Here is a 13,508-nt window from a genome sequence, read left to right on the forward strand (position 1 = left end):
GGCCGCGGGAAGCCGGTGTCGCTGGCGGGCCTGCCGGCGGGACGGCCGGGTCCCCGCTGCTCTGCACCAGAGGGCGCTGCGCGGCCAGTGGGGCTGCGCACGGTTGGGGGCAGCGGTCCCCACCGAGGCTCGGAGGTCAGCCCTTCTCCGTCCTGGGGCCGGACGGGCCGGGCCGCGGGACGGGGCAGCGGCCACGAGTTTAGTTTTCGTCTCTGTGGCGCGGAGTTTCCTACAGGACCCAACCCCGAGGGAGTAAACTGAAGAGAGAGTTCAGTGCAGTGCCATCCCTAAATACACCTTTCGCGTACAGCCAGCTCCCCGCACCATCTCCCAGTCCTCAGTCCTCCAGCCACCCCCGCCCCTCAGGCACCCTGAATGCTAGGCAGTAGGGACAGGCTGGAAAGGGCGCCGGGTCTGAGTTGGGAGGCTGAAACTCCTTTGCAGCAGCACCTCTCATTGTCAGGTGACCCGGGATACATTTCTGCATTCCTTCCACACTGATTGAGCACCTTTTATAAGGCAGTCATTGGCGATAAAACATCGTCTTTGCCCAAGGAAGCTAGCTATCCAGTTATCTCTAACCTCTCAGAGGATGCTAATACCTCTTGCACATTACTATGAGATTGGGATGAAAATATTTGTCAGCAACGAGTTCCCTAGTGGTTGGTTAATCCTTCTCAAGCTTATGCCAACAACCATTTTCTGGAGTTTCCACCCTCCCAGTCCACAGGATGGGCAGTGGGCTAGAAAGGAGCTTGGAGTCTGGCTGGATAGTCCCAGCAGTAGTGGCTGAGATCCAAGATTATCACCACCTGGTGTGTATCCACCAGGTGTATCTCCACTTCCTGATGTGTCCCTGTCTTTAAGAACACTACTAGTTTAGGTCAGCCTCTAATGTGGGAATAGGGGAAGAGGAACCTGGCTCTGGGAAGGCATAGCACGACCCCAAGTCCTCAATTGTCCTCTTTCCCTTGGAGATGTGTTACAAGTGTCTTTTGACGCCTTTTCCCTGACCTCTGGGGCCCTGCACCACTTCTAACGCTCTGGCCAAGAGCAGACTCAGCCTGTTGCCTTAATGCCCAAAGACCCTGAGTCCACAATTCAGGGTCCAAAAAGACAGGCAAAGCTACAGCAGACACAAGGTAACTAGCATCTCCAGAGTCTGGATTTAGCAACAAGTCAGCTCTGGGCAGGAGCCTGGCCTGTGTCATGGCACCCCCTGCAGGGCAGAGCCAAAGCCCTGCCAGGCATGACCAGCCTGTCTCCAGTGCTCCTGCTTCCTTGCTCAGTTTGGAGGCAAAGCAAGCCATGGGGATTAGCAGACAGGTGCGTGCCACTTGGCTTGTCCAAGAATTGCTGTCCCTTGCCCACACTGGCAGACCTCAGGCCAGTCCCGTCCTCCTAGTGACTCTGTTTATCTCTGCTTCCTCCTCTTTCTAAAAGGTTCTGGAATCTCCTTCCCATTTGCAACAGGCTCATGGGGGATAGTGTCTCAGCTGCTCTCATTTAAGCGGCTTTACTCTCTTGGCTCTCTGTGGGCCTGAGTCATATACTTCTCCACACAAACTGTTTTTCTAGAGTTTCTCTTAAGCCACACTGCAGCATTTCTGTGGGGTCTGACATTCGACTCTGACCCCATGAGCCTCCTCAGTCAGCATCACTGCCACTCCACTGAAATGCTCCACATTGCTGCCGTTCTCCTCAGCCCTGCATCCAGCCACTTCCTGCAAAAGGCACCTTCCCCACTGCTTGGAATTGGGAAAGAGTCTCAGCCCTCTGCTGGAGCCCTGGCCCCTCCCCTTCCAGGTGGTCTAGGCCGAGGTCTGAATAATTGGAACGCTGGCCACACCTGGGTGCCCTGTCAGCTGTGTCTTCCTCCCTCCTTAGAAGCTAGAAGCGAAGCCAGGCTTCCCCACCATCCTATGCACCCTTCTGTCAGAACACAGGAAAGGGGAATCCTTCCAGTCCCTGCTTTTGTGGACGGGGGACCAAGTAGGCTTCCCCGCTTGGCCTTGGATCCAGCTGGCATAACCAGCACAACAGCTGTCTTTTCTCCCTCTTCTGAGGCAGACTGTTTTGAGGGATTCAGCTATTCCTTCTTCCCATCCTTTTGCCAGTGTTGACAGGACCTTGTCCCTGCACATGGGCCAAGTGAGGACACACTTATCTTCCAGAAGTGAGGTGTAGCCCCTTATAGATTGTGGATTTTATTCATTTATTTAAAAAATTTTTTTTAATGTTTGTTTTTGAGAGAGACAGAGTGTGAGTGGGGGAGGGGCAGAAAGAGAGGAAGACACAGAATTCGAAGCAGGCTGCAGGCTCTGAGTGGTCAGCACAGGGCCCGATGCAGAACAGGACTCAAGCCCACAAACTGTGAGATCTTGACCTGAACTGAAGTCGGATGCTTAACCGACTGAGCCACCCAGGTGCCTCCATTTATTTTTAAAGCTTATTTGAGAGAGAAAGAGAGGGAGAGAGAGAGAGAGCCCACACACACCAGCGGGGAGAGAGAATCCCAAGTAGACCCTGTGTTGTTAGTGTGGAGTCTGATGCAGAGGCTCCAACACATGAGCTGTGAGAGGAGTTGTGCCCAAAACCAAGAGCCAGACACTTAATCAGCTGAGCCATCCAGGTGCCCCTCATTTATTTTAGCATCTCTCCCCTCCAAGCATACACAGAAAATCTCTCTCTCAGCTCAAGCAACTGTTCTATTAATAATGGGCTCAGGACAGACTGTCACCTGTTGTGCCTTTTAAAAACACTTCTTTAGCACCCTATCTGCTAGAACAATTTGTGAACTGCATGGCAAGAATGGAGAGATAACTGGAGGTTTCCTCCATTGGATCAAAAATACTGTGACCACTTTCCTGACCCACTCAGTTCTTCGGTACTGTGTCAGAGCGAGAGGTAGAGGGAAGAAAACAAACCCTTCCTGTTCGTCTCTATTCTCAGTAATCTGCTATGACACTACTTCACTTCTGTCACCAGACTTGTGGGCTTTCCACATATCCAATTCTGCCACACCGGCTAGACACGCTGCAGTTTAACTGAGTCCGGACATCATCTGCCTGGAGACAGCATCAGTCCCACAAGACTGCCCCCACCTCAGATGCCAGTCACAAGTCCAGGTTACTTGTGCGTCTAACCACTACAGAGCAGAGGTCCCCACAACCCTTTCCTCAGGTTTGATTAATTTGCTGAAGTGGATCACAGAACTCAGATTACTAGATTTACTGGCTTATTATAAATGGATATAACTCAGGAACGGCCAGATGAAAGAGACACACAGGGCAAGGTACGTGGGAAGGGACCCAGAGCTTTCGAGTTCTCTTTTGGTAGGCCATGCCCCTAGCAGCTCCCTGAATTTAACAACCCAGAAACTGGCCACACCCCTGGCCTTTAGGGTTTTTATAGAGGCTTCAGTACATAGGTGTGATCAATCAAATCATTGATTGATTAGATCATTGGCCACCGGTGATTGAACTCAATCTCTAGCCCTTCTCTCCCTTACCCAGAGGATGGAAGTTGGAGCTGAGAGTGCCCACCTTCTAATCACATGGTTGGTTTCCTTGGCAACCAGCCCCTCCTCAATTCTTAGGAACTTCCCCAAATGCCCCCACGTTAACTAAACTCAGGTGTGGTTGATATGAGCTTGTTTATCACTCTTATCACTTAGGAAATTCCAAGGGTTTTAGGAGCTCTGTGCCAGGAACAGGAGGAAGACCCAATATATATTTCTTACTATAAATCACGATAGTAGACTATAGTTCTATCCTGGATAAAGTGGAAAGTGTCAAGTCTGTAGTAAAAATAATAAGGAGCCAACTATATTGAGTACTTACACATGCCAGGTGCTGGCTGAGATGTTCTTTCTATTTTTTTTTTGTTTGTTTGTTTATTTTTGAGAGAGACAGAGTGGGAGCAGGGGAGGGGCAGAGAGAGAGGGAGACACAGAATCTGAAGCAGGCTCCAGGCTCTGAGCTGTCAGCACGGAGCCCGACACGAGGCTCGAGCTCACAAACTGAGAGATCATGACCTGAGCCAGTCAGACCCTTAACCGACTGAACCATCCAGGCACCCCTGAGGTGTTATTTCTTTCTATCCTCATCAAAACCTACAAGGTGGATACTATTATTCCGCATTTCACAGTTGAGAAAACGGAGAACCAAGACAGTGAGCCTGATGGTAAATGATGGAGCTGGGCTCAAATCTGGGCAAGCTGGGTTTAGAGCCCATGCCTAGGAAGGATTTTCATCCCTTGGGAATCAGCAGCTTTCTAAAGCAACCTCATCAGTTAGCATAATAAGTTACTATGAACCCCTAGCTTCTCAACACAAGCTTCCCTTGTTCCAGATAATTGTGCCCACGGATACCAGAAGTTGATTGCGGTGACTGGAAGGAGAAGTGAGAAGGAACAGATTAGAAGGAAATGAGAAGTGATTGCCTGAAGGGGAACATTAAGAAAAGATTAAGTTGGAAAAGGTCCAAAAAAGGAAGCCACCATGTGCGCCTCATGTGCAAATCTGTGTGCCACTCTTTGAGGTGGAGGTGATCCTCTCATGAGCTGGTACTTCTGTGGGTATGACATCTGCAGCCCCTTCCTGAGGGGATTTTAGAAGAAAGTTGGGATGGCTGCTGCAGAAGTTAGAGAGGCAGCGCTGAGTGGGAGGGGTTACTGCCCAGGAGCGTCCCACTGGAAGGGAAGGAGACACATGTTGGCAAGGAGAAGTGAGGAATGGGAATAGGCAAGACGTGTTCCCAGGAAGGTGGCCAAGACCCTGGGTCAACTTTTGTGGGGATTCCTATTTTGAGAGGGTCAATATTGAACCTGTGTCTTGCAAGATTCCTCCTCCTCTGGCCCCCAGGGTGCCCTGGCCATTTCAAAGTAAAAGCTCCACTTCTTCTACCTACTTATGTGGAGAACTTTCCATGAGTCAGCCCAGTGTGGGTCCCCCGGGGGACTTAAAAGATGAAGTCTGCTTTCAGGGAGCTCTCAGGTTCTCAGGAAGCAGGATATCCAAAGCTTACCAGCAAGGAGGCTCTGGAGTGGGACTACCCGCCTTTGGAACTAGGCTCCATGACGTGCCTTGCTGTGGCATCACCATGAGTGGGTTATTTAACCCACTGAGATGTTTGCTCACCTGTGAAATGATATTTACCTCACAAAGTAGGGAATAAGTTTGTAGTTAGAACGAATATAAAGCATTTAGCAAACTACCTATCTCATGGTAAGCATTCAATAAATGACTGTTTCTGTTATAGGCATGAGGTAGAGGGGACAGATAAACAGAAGCCAGGTGAGGGGTTGTGGGGGCACGGAAGAGGAAGGGCCTAACTTACCCGGAGCAAGAGTTCCTTACTGATGACCTCACCAACCGGCTTTGCCTTTGTTCCGTTGGGAGGAAGTCTGATCTTGAAGATGTTCCCCAGGTAATTCCGATATACTCTCTGCCTCTTAGCCACCAGAAAACCATTACCTGCTCTTTAAAAGTAAACTTTTATTATTAAAAATTACATTTTATAAGCCTTGAAAAACAAAGAATCACCCACCACATATCTATCCCTAGTATATGATGCCCCCCATCTTCTTCCTCGTGTATCTTGTTATTGTTTTAATAGTTTTAATCATAGGGCATGTGATAGTTATTATGCGTTTTTGCCTGACTATGTAGTCCTAGGCATTTTTACTACATTGTTTTCCTAATGGATTTTTTTTAAGTAGGTTTCACACCCAGCATGGAACCCAAATGTGGGCTTGAACTCATAACCATGAGAACTGACTAAGCCACCAGGCCCCCCTCATAATGGACTTTTATTTTGACTTTTTCTTTTCTAAGAAGTTGTTTACTCTAACAATCCCAGACCATCTGAATTGACATAAAAAAGAAAGTACAAATCTCATGTAGTCCTACCATTCAGAGGTAATCACTGAACTTTTAATGTGTTCTTCTGGATTTTTTTCTATGCAAATACATACTAGAATTTTTAAGTTTAAAACAGTTATATTAGGTTATTTTATAACTTGCTTTTTCACTGAATTATACATCACAGGTAGGTTTCCATGTCCACAACCATAGGCATACATCTGTTCTAATAGCTTTAATTTTATGTCTATATCAAATTTAACTAATCATCTCCTGTTACATATTTATTTTTCTTTGTATGATCACATAAATTACTTAAATATTTAGCTATTTTGGGATATTTAGGTAGTTTCTCTTTTGTTTTGCTATAATAAATAACAATGCATTGAAAAATCTTTAGGTATATGACTTTTCCCATATTTTGAATAATTTTCTGGAGTGGAAGTATTGGGTGAAAGGCCAGGGACATTTTCATTTTTCATTTGTATCACTAAGCTGCTTTTTCAAAGCACTGTTTGTGCAAATTTAGATACTTCCAGGAATATGTTGGTACCAGTTTCCTGCCTCCTATCTCACTACCAGAAGGTGGTAGATGGAAATGGGGATATTCTCCTGAAGAAGCTAGTAGCAAAGGAGGCGGCCATATGGACTGAAGGGGACAGAATAGGGAGTAGAGGAGAAGAGGGGAAAGTGAGCATGGAGAATGAAGGGAAAGAAATGACCAGAAACAACCATTTTGCCTGTTATTTTTTTCCAGTTGGAAAAGTAATTCATGCTCCTTGTAAGAAACAAAGCAAAAACAAACAAACAAACAAATAACAACAACAACAACAACCACCAACAAACTTTTCCATAAACGTTTACATTTAATACTGCAAGTTCTTCTCTGGTGACAGGCTCTGTTAATAGTTTAGGTATATTCTGCCAGATTACTTCTTTTACAAATATTAATGTGTAACTGTTTTTGTTTTTACAGAACTAGCTTCATATTATACACACTGTAGTGCAACTGACACTTGTGTGTATCTTACACACTTTTGGAATGACTACTTTAAGTGTGCAGGTAATTATTAGTTTAAATATCTAATTAGAATCTAATGAGAAGGAATATTGCCCATTTCACCTGCCAGAGGGCTCATGCCAGACCTCATGAGCAGTTTCCCCAAGCCTGTTCTGCAGTCGTAGGGGCAAGCCTGCTGCTGCCTCTGTTCCCCCTTTCCAGCCAGAGACATCCCCAACGGGGAAGTAGCCTTTTGCCCCTGCTGAGAGGGCTCAACCCATAGAGCCTGCAGACCCTCCGTGGATCAGGAGGCCAACAGCCAAGAGAGAAAGCCGTTAGCTGCTCACAGTCCTCTGGGAGCCTCCATTTGGCTGCCTTGCCTGCCGCTCACTGAAGGTCCTGGAATTTCTGTGCCTAAGGACGAACACAATCCCTGTTGCAAAAGTTTCAGGTCTGAGCAGAACTACACTTCTCGCCTAAGGGCAGAACTGGCCTGTCTTTATGGCCTCTCTCCGCAGGTCTGGACACCACCGCCAAAGTGACAGCGGTGGTTGCAAGCGCTCCACCCCAAACCTACCTGGGCTCAAGGGGTTCCACATCTAGCCCTGGGCGTAGCCCTCACGTGAGGCCCGCAAACTCCCGGTACCAGGCATGACTCAGCCTCGCAGCTTCTGCAGAACCACTTGCCAGCCCCGTGACTCAGTTTCTCCATTTGCTCACGTGGGCCAACCGCGTGAGGCACCTGTATGGAATGCAGAAGGTGTCTCCGACTGCTTCTCTAGAGTATGTGCTCCCAGGCGGAGCCACAGAGACGGGCATTTACGCCTCCCATAGAGCTCCTGCGGGATGTGCCCTGCACCGGCCTTGGTAATGAGTCCTTGCTACCTGGGGTAGGAGTGACTCGACCAGGTGCACCCGCAGGGCTGCTGGGGAGATGCCCACTTGGGACCCGCCGGTCCTGGTTCCTGAAGGACCCAGCCTATGGAGGGGCTGCCGGAGAGACGACCGGTACCCCCATCGGTGCCCACTACCCGCCGCCTGACGCAATCCGAGGTGCCCTTGCTGCATGCCAGAGCTGGGGAAACCTCCCCCGCGGTTGCATCACTCCTGCCAGATTTGCTACAGAGGTGGAGCCGAGCCAATCAGCGGGCGAGCTGGGTCCGGGGCGGGTCGCTCAGTTACCCACTCAGAGGGCGGCGCGGTTAACCGGGAAGCAAAACACGAAGATGATTGGTCAACAGGGGATTTGCCCCGCCCCAATCGCCGCGGCAGCTGGCGCGGTAGGTGGGGGCCTTCCTGGCCAGAGGATTTAAAAGGCGCCTCCGAAGGGGCCGCGCAACTGGAGCGACCAAGCGGTGCCAGGCCAGGTGTGCGCGTCCGTTGGTCCTTCCGTCCCCGCGCCGGAGACCAGCCCCGGAGGACGCCGGGCTCGTCCCTGTGCCCGGCACCATGAAGCAGGAGTCCACAATCCAGAACACCCCTCCGACCTCGCCGCCCCCCTCGCCAGCCGTGCGGCATCCTCGGGATGACGGCGACCTCCAAGCTCTGTGGATTTTCGGGTACGGCTCCCTGGTGTGGAGGCCCGATTTCGCCTACAGTGACAGCCGTGTGGGTTTCGTGCGCGGCTATAGCCGCCGCTTCTGGCAGGGAGACACCTTCCATCGGGGCAGCGACAAGATGGTGAGCATCTGACCATGCCCAGGAGAATCCAGGAGGTGCGGGCAGGGTAGTGGGCACGACTGCTCTAGGACTCTCTGGGCAGACGGTGACTCCGTGATGGTGGGGGAAGTGTATAATCCTGTGCCTGGGCTTTGTGGCTTAAATTTCTGTGCTCAGTAGATCACCGTGATGGCTGGAATCTGTGATCCTGTGTGGATCACCATGTTGATGAATATTTCTGATTATCAATTTGCACCAATGCCATATATCCTGCAGCCATGCATCCCTCTCTCCATTTCCCCCGGATGAGTGGGGTTCTCTGAGGCCTAGGCCAGCAGGCAATAGGGTTTCCTTTAGTTCTGGTGGCAGAGCTGATTTCTAACTTGTCTTTTTCAAAATCGTTCCTTCCTCAGCCTGGCCGTGTGGTGACCCTCCTTGAAGATCGTGAGGTAAGTGCCTGAGTCAAGAGAGAGACCCCAAGGGGCCTAGCATGGAGGGTCTAAGACAGAGCTCATGCGTCCTTGGCTGCAGGCTAGATGAGATGCCTCTCTGGCAGAGAAGAAGGGTGGTCTAGCTCAGCGCTTCTCACAAGAATCACCCAAAGACCTTGTTAAAATGCAGATTTCAATTTAAGCGGACTAGGGTGGGGCCTGAAACTCACGTACCTTAAGTGTACAGATGATGCCACTGGTTCTCAAACCACACTCCTTGGGGCTAGACCACCTTGTCAGTTTTTGTTAAGGGAAAATGAGCTTGATGTATTGCTACTAGATGACTCATCAGTCCTCTGCCCACTTTCCTTATAGAGCGCAGACCTGAGGTGGGACCAGCCAGGAGCTGTTTTGACTGACCCTGGTGTCCGTATTTCCTCCTAGGGCTGCACTTGGGGTGTGGCATACCAGGTTCAAGGTGAGCAGGTGAGCGAGGCTCTGAAGTACCTGAACGTGCGGGAGGCAGTGCTTGGTGGCTATGATACCAAGGAAGTCACCTTCTACCCCCAAGATACTCCTGACCAACCACTCAAGGCATTGGCTTACGTGGCCACCCCACAAAATCCTGGTTACCTGGGCCCTGCACCTGAAGAGGCTATTGCAACCCAGATCCTGGCCTGCCGCGGCTTCTCTGGCCACAACCTTGAGTACTTGCTACGCCTGGCAGACTTCATGCAGCTCTGTGGGCCCCAGGCACAGGATGAGCACCTGGCAGCCATCGTGGACGCTGTGGGTACCATGCTGCCCTGCTTCTGCCCCACTGAGCAGGCTTTGGCGCTGGTCTGAGGGGTTGAGCTCCGGCAGGGAGTGCCCACGTAGACATGGAGCCACGTCCCTACTCCTGTGGCACACAAAAGACTTCATGCAGCTGGAGCTCACTGAGAGGACTTGGTGGGTGGTAGAGAGCTTGTCTCCCTAAGCGCCTGCCTGTCCCAGCAATCTCCAGTTCTCCTGCCTGACACTGACTTACTACTGAAACTATTTATTGCACCATGTTGGTGTGGTGGGCAGGGTGGGGGGCCTGCCCTCGACATATGGGCCCTGCTGAGCGGTGCCTGACTAGACTCCCCCCAGTGCTGCTGCTAACCCCATACCACCCAGGTCACTGTCTCCCCACCCTCAGACCAACTGTTCTCTAACTCTGGAAATACACCACCTGTGAAAAATCCCAGGCTGCTGGTAAGGACAGGAGGGATTAAAGAGAAGGGGGCCTTATAAGAACTGAGGCTCCTACAGGTCTTGCTCTTCCTCCTACATTCCCAGGGCAGAACTGGATCTGGAGTCCAGGCACAGTTGTCTGGGCCTCTCAGCCATTTGGCTTCGTTTCCCTGTTCCACTGTTTCCTTGTCTGTTGGTCTATTCCTGGGAAGCTCCTCAATGTAGGCCTGGTACCTTCTCAGTCTGACCCATACTGTTACCCATAAACTGATCCCTTATTATCTGTGTTGTGCTGCTATGTGGTTCTTTCTTCATATGGGGCGTTGGGGCAAGTAGGATGGTAAAGCCCTGGAAGGCTCATGAGAGGGGCAGGGGCTCCCTCTTTGTCTCCATTCCTCTCTTCCAGGGAGGGGGCAGCTGAGCAGGGAGGGGGCAGCTGAGCAGTGATAAGGGCGCAGCACAGATGGGCACCATTCACATCTCAGTGTCGTGCAGAATTCAGCCTGTGTGGCTCTACTCAGCAGTCTTGTAGGCAGTGTTCCTCCCATGGACCTGGTGCTGTGTGCCTGTTCTCAGCTGCCCCGAATAGGCTGGCAGGCTTGGAGGTCGCACCAGGTCTTCCCCTAGCTGCTGCCTCTTGCTGACCGCATGACCAGGCCCCTGGCTTCCTGCCAAAGGAGGACCTGAGTTAGAGTAGGGTGGTGATGACTTCAGTAGTGCTGATAGCAGAGACATGTGGCCAGAGGACCTAAGGAGCCCTGTGATTTTGAGATTTTACTGGAGATTTTGAGTGTTTACTGTTGTCTCCTGGGGCTGCTTCTCTGTTAACCTGACCTGCCAGGAGTCTTGCTCACAACAGAATGAGTTGCCAGGGTGCCTTCTTGGCTGCTCCTTGTTCACTCTGCCTGCCTCTGGCTGCTCCTCCCCTCCTTGGTCCCTGGGTGCAAATCCCAGCCCCAGGATCTCAGAATACCCCTCAGTGGGTTCAGCCTCTAGTCCTGGGCCTGCAGAATCAGTATAGGGCCCAGGTGATAGCTTGTTTGTAGCAGAAGAGCCTGCTTGCACCCCAGTCTCACTGGCCCAGTGACCTCCAAAGACCTCCAAAGACTCAGCGGCCTTTAGTCACCTGAGCATCAGTTTACACTGGGACGCTGCATGGTATGTTTTGCTGCTGCTGCAGTTGTTGGGGCTGGTGCCCTGGATTGGTCTGGGTGTCCCCAGCGGGGTCAGCTCTGATCAAGTTGGGCAGCTGTTGTGCCTGGTATGTTGGTGGCCTCGTGTCTTGGCCATTGATGGGAGAAGTATGGAGTCCAGCCAAGTTCTTCTGAAGTTTGTCAGGGCAGCACATCAGGAGGAGGCAAGTGGGGGTGGGGGGTGCGCAGGGAGGTTCAGGGAGCACCTCGTGGGCCAGGGCAGGGCAAGACAAGCAGTTTGGGTACTCAGAGCAGAGCCCTGCTCTCTATTGAGCTGGGAGCGGGGAGGGCTGCCTGCGAGCTGAACATGGGCTCCCATTCTTCAAGCCATTTATTCAAGGGTTTACCAAACCGCAACTTGCCAGACATGGACCTGGGCATTGGGAATAAAACAGTGAGGCAATCTTCCTCCTGAAGAGACTCTGAATGGTGACCATTTAGCTTGAAATGTGCTGTGATGGGAGGCCAAGAGTGGGCTCCTGACATGAAGGGGAGGGGTCAGAGAAGGCTTTCTGGGGGAGGGAATGAGGTTGAGCCTTGAGCCTGAGAAGGGGTCTCTGGTGAACAGAGGCAGGGACTAGCTTGTGCCAGAGGTGGAAGCGAGGTCAGACCAGCTGGGACAGAGTGGCCTGGGGGATGGGACACCGGACTGGACAGGTGGCAGCACCACATCCTGTAGCTGTGCTGTGGAGGTGGCCCCCCTTCCTGGGTCGGTGGGGGCCTCCTATGAATTCTGAGTGGAGAAGAGACTGCTTAAGAGGAGCCCCGACTTCTGTGTCAGGTTGGAGCAGGAAGACCAAAGACAGGCTAGGGAGGGGTGAAGGGGGCCTGGCTGAGGTGAGGCAGTGGGAACGGAAGGTAGGATGGATCTGAGAGTGGTTCAGAGCTTGAGGCTGGCAGGGTTGGGTGCCGCTGCCTGAAGGGAGAGGGAGGGAGGGGTAGATGGCCAGGGCTGCTGGTACAGTTGTAGGTCTGGAAGGGCAGAGGTAAAGATCAGCTCTGCCTGAGTGTTTGATCTGGGGGTGCCTGTGTAGGGCAGTAGCATCCACATGGATGTTCAGGGGGCCGCTGGGGATGTGGATCTGCAATTTGGAGAGAAATGTGGGCTGGAGTAAGATCTGAGGGCCATACACATGGAGACAGTACTTGAAAGCCTTGAAGAGGAAAGAAAAGAGAAGAGGGCCTGTGCTCAGCCCTGGTGGCTTGAGTGAAGCATGAAGAGTGGAGAGCAAGCAGCTGGAGAGACAGGAGGAGAAGCAGGGTAATGCTGCTCAGTGGTCAGGGCAATAAGGAAAGAGGAGCATCCATTAGATGAAATGCCAGGGGGTCCTCTGTGGCCTCAGTGAGAGCAATTTCAGGAAGAGTGGCAGGAAGCCACCAGTCAGAACTGGGGAGCCTGTTGGAAGGGAAGGATATCACTCTCAAGAAATTGACTGCTGGGGCGCCTGGGTGACTAAGTCAGTTAAAGGTCCAACTTCGACTCAGTTTGAGCCTCACATTGGGCTCTGTGCTGTCAGTACAGAGCCAACTTCAGATCCTCCTACTTCCCTCACTCTCTTTCTCTCTCAAAAATAAATATAAAAAAGAAATTGCTGTGAGACATAGCAGAAGGTGATGGAAGGTATGAGGAAGATATAGGGGTCTCAGAACTTGTTTACCAATTACAAACAGGATCTCAGGAGCTTTTGTTTACTTGGGATATAACAATTGGCAACATTTAGTGTGTTAGAGATTAAAATGGAGAAGTTTAATTTTTTTTAATGTTTTTTTTTTTTAAAGTTTATTTTTGATACAGAGAGAGACAGAGCATGAGAGGGGGAGGTGCAGAGAGAGAAGGAGATAGAGAACAGGAAGCAGGCTCCAGGCTCTGAGCTGTCAGCACAGAGCCCGACGCGGGGCTAGAACCCACAAACGTGAGATCTGACCTGAGCCGAAGTCGGAGGCTCAACCGACTGAGCCACCAAGGCGCCCCTAAAATGGAGAAGTTTAAAGTGTATTATTAAATTAAAAGTAAAAAATCCATTACATGTTAATGTATTTTTAGGGGCACCTGGGTGGCTTAGTCAGTGAAGGGTCTGACTCTTGATTTCAGCTCAGGTCATGACCTCACAGTTTGTGGAATTGGAGCTCCCTGTGGTGCTGC

General features: G+C 51.1%; 1 protein-coding gene and 1 long non-coding RNA gene across 2 annotated transcripts in view; one reads left to right on the plus strand and one right to left on the minus strand.

The window, feature by feature from the left end:
• Nucleotides 1-7,906, minus strand: part of LOC115302112 — a 28,423-nt gene extending 20,517 nt beyond the window's left edge. Inside the window, exons 1-2 of the long non-coding RNA XR_003913423.1 lie at nt 7,442-7,906; nt 5,341-5,482 (exon numbers count right to left, since the gene is read on the minus strand). This is a non-coding gene — a long non-coding RNA (uncharacterized LOC115302112). The remainder of the gene's footprint in view (nt 1-5,340; nt 5,483-7,441) is intronic.
• Nucleotides 7,907-8,187: 281 nt separating this feature from the next.
• CHAC1 (ChaC glutathione specific gamma-glutamylcyclotransferase 1) lies at nt 8,188-10,457 on the plus strand. Its single transcript, XM_029951396.1, has 3 exons — nt 8,188-8,544; nt 8,937-8,972; nt 9,399-10,457. The coding sequence occupies exons 1-3, from the start codon at nt 8,314-8,316 to the stop codon at nt 9,798-9,800; spliced, it is 669 nt and encodes a 222-aa protein (XP_029807256.1). The 5' UTR covers nt 8,188-8,313; the 3' UTR covers nt 9,801-10,457.
• The last annotated feature ends 3,051 nt before the right edge of the window (nt 10,458-13,508 follow it).

The sequence above is a fragment of the Suricata suricatta genome, chromosome 9 (assembly GCF_006229205.1).
Source record: "Suricata suricatta isolate VVHF042 chromosome 9, meerkat_22Aug2017_6uvM2_HiC, whole genome shotgun sequence".
Classification (NCBI taxonomy): Eukaryota; Metazoa; Chordata; class Mammalia; order Carnivora; family Herpestidae; genus Suricata; species Suricata suricatta.

Bases quoted from the DNA above. Each gene is read 5' to 3' on its own strand.
- CHAC1 (XM_029951396.1), top strand. From the start codon at position 8,314: ATGAAGCAGGAGTCCACAATCCAGAACACCCCTCCGACCTCGCCGCCC. The intron at 8,545-8,936 runs GTGAGCATCTGA...TTCCTTCCTCAG, and splicing joins ATCGGGGCAGCGACAAGATG to CCTGGCCGTGTGGTGACCCT. The intron at 8,973-9,398 runs GTAAGTGCCTGA...ATTTCCTCCTAG, and splicing joins CCCTCCTTGAAGATCGTGAG to GGCTGCACTTGGGGTGTGGC.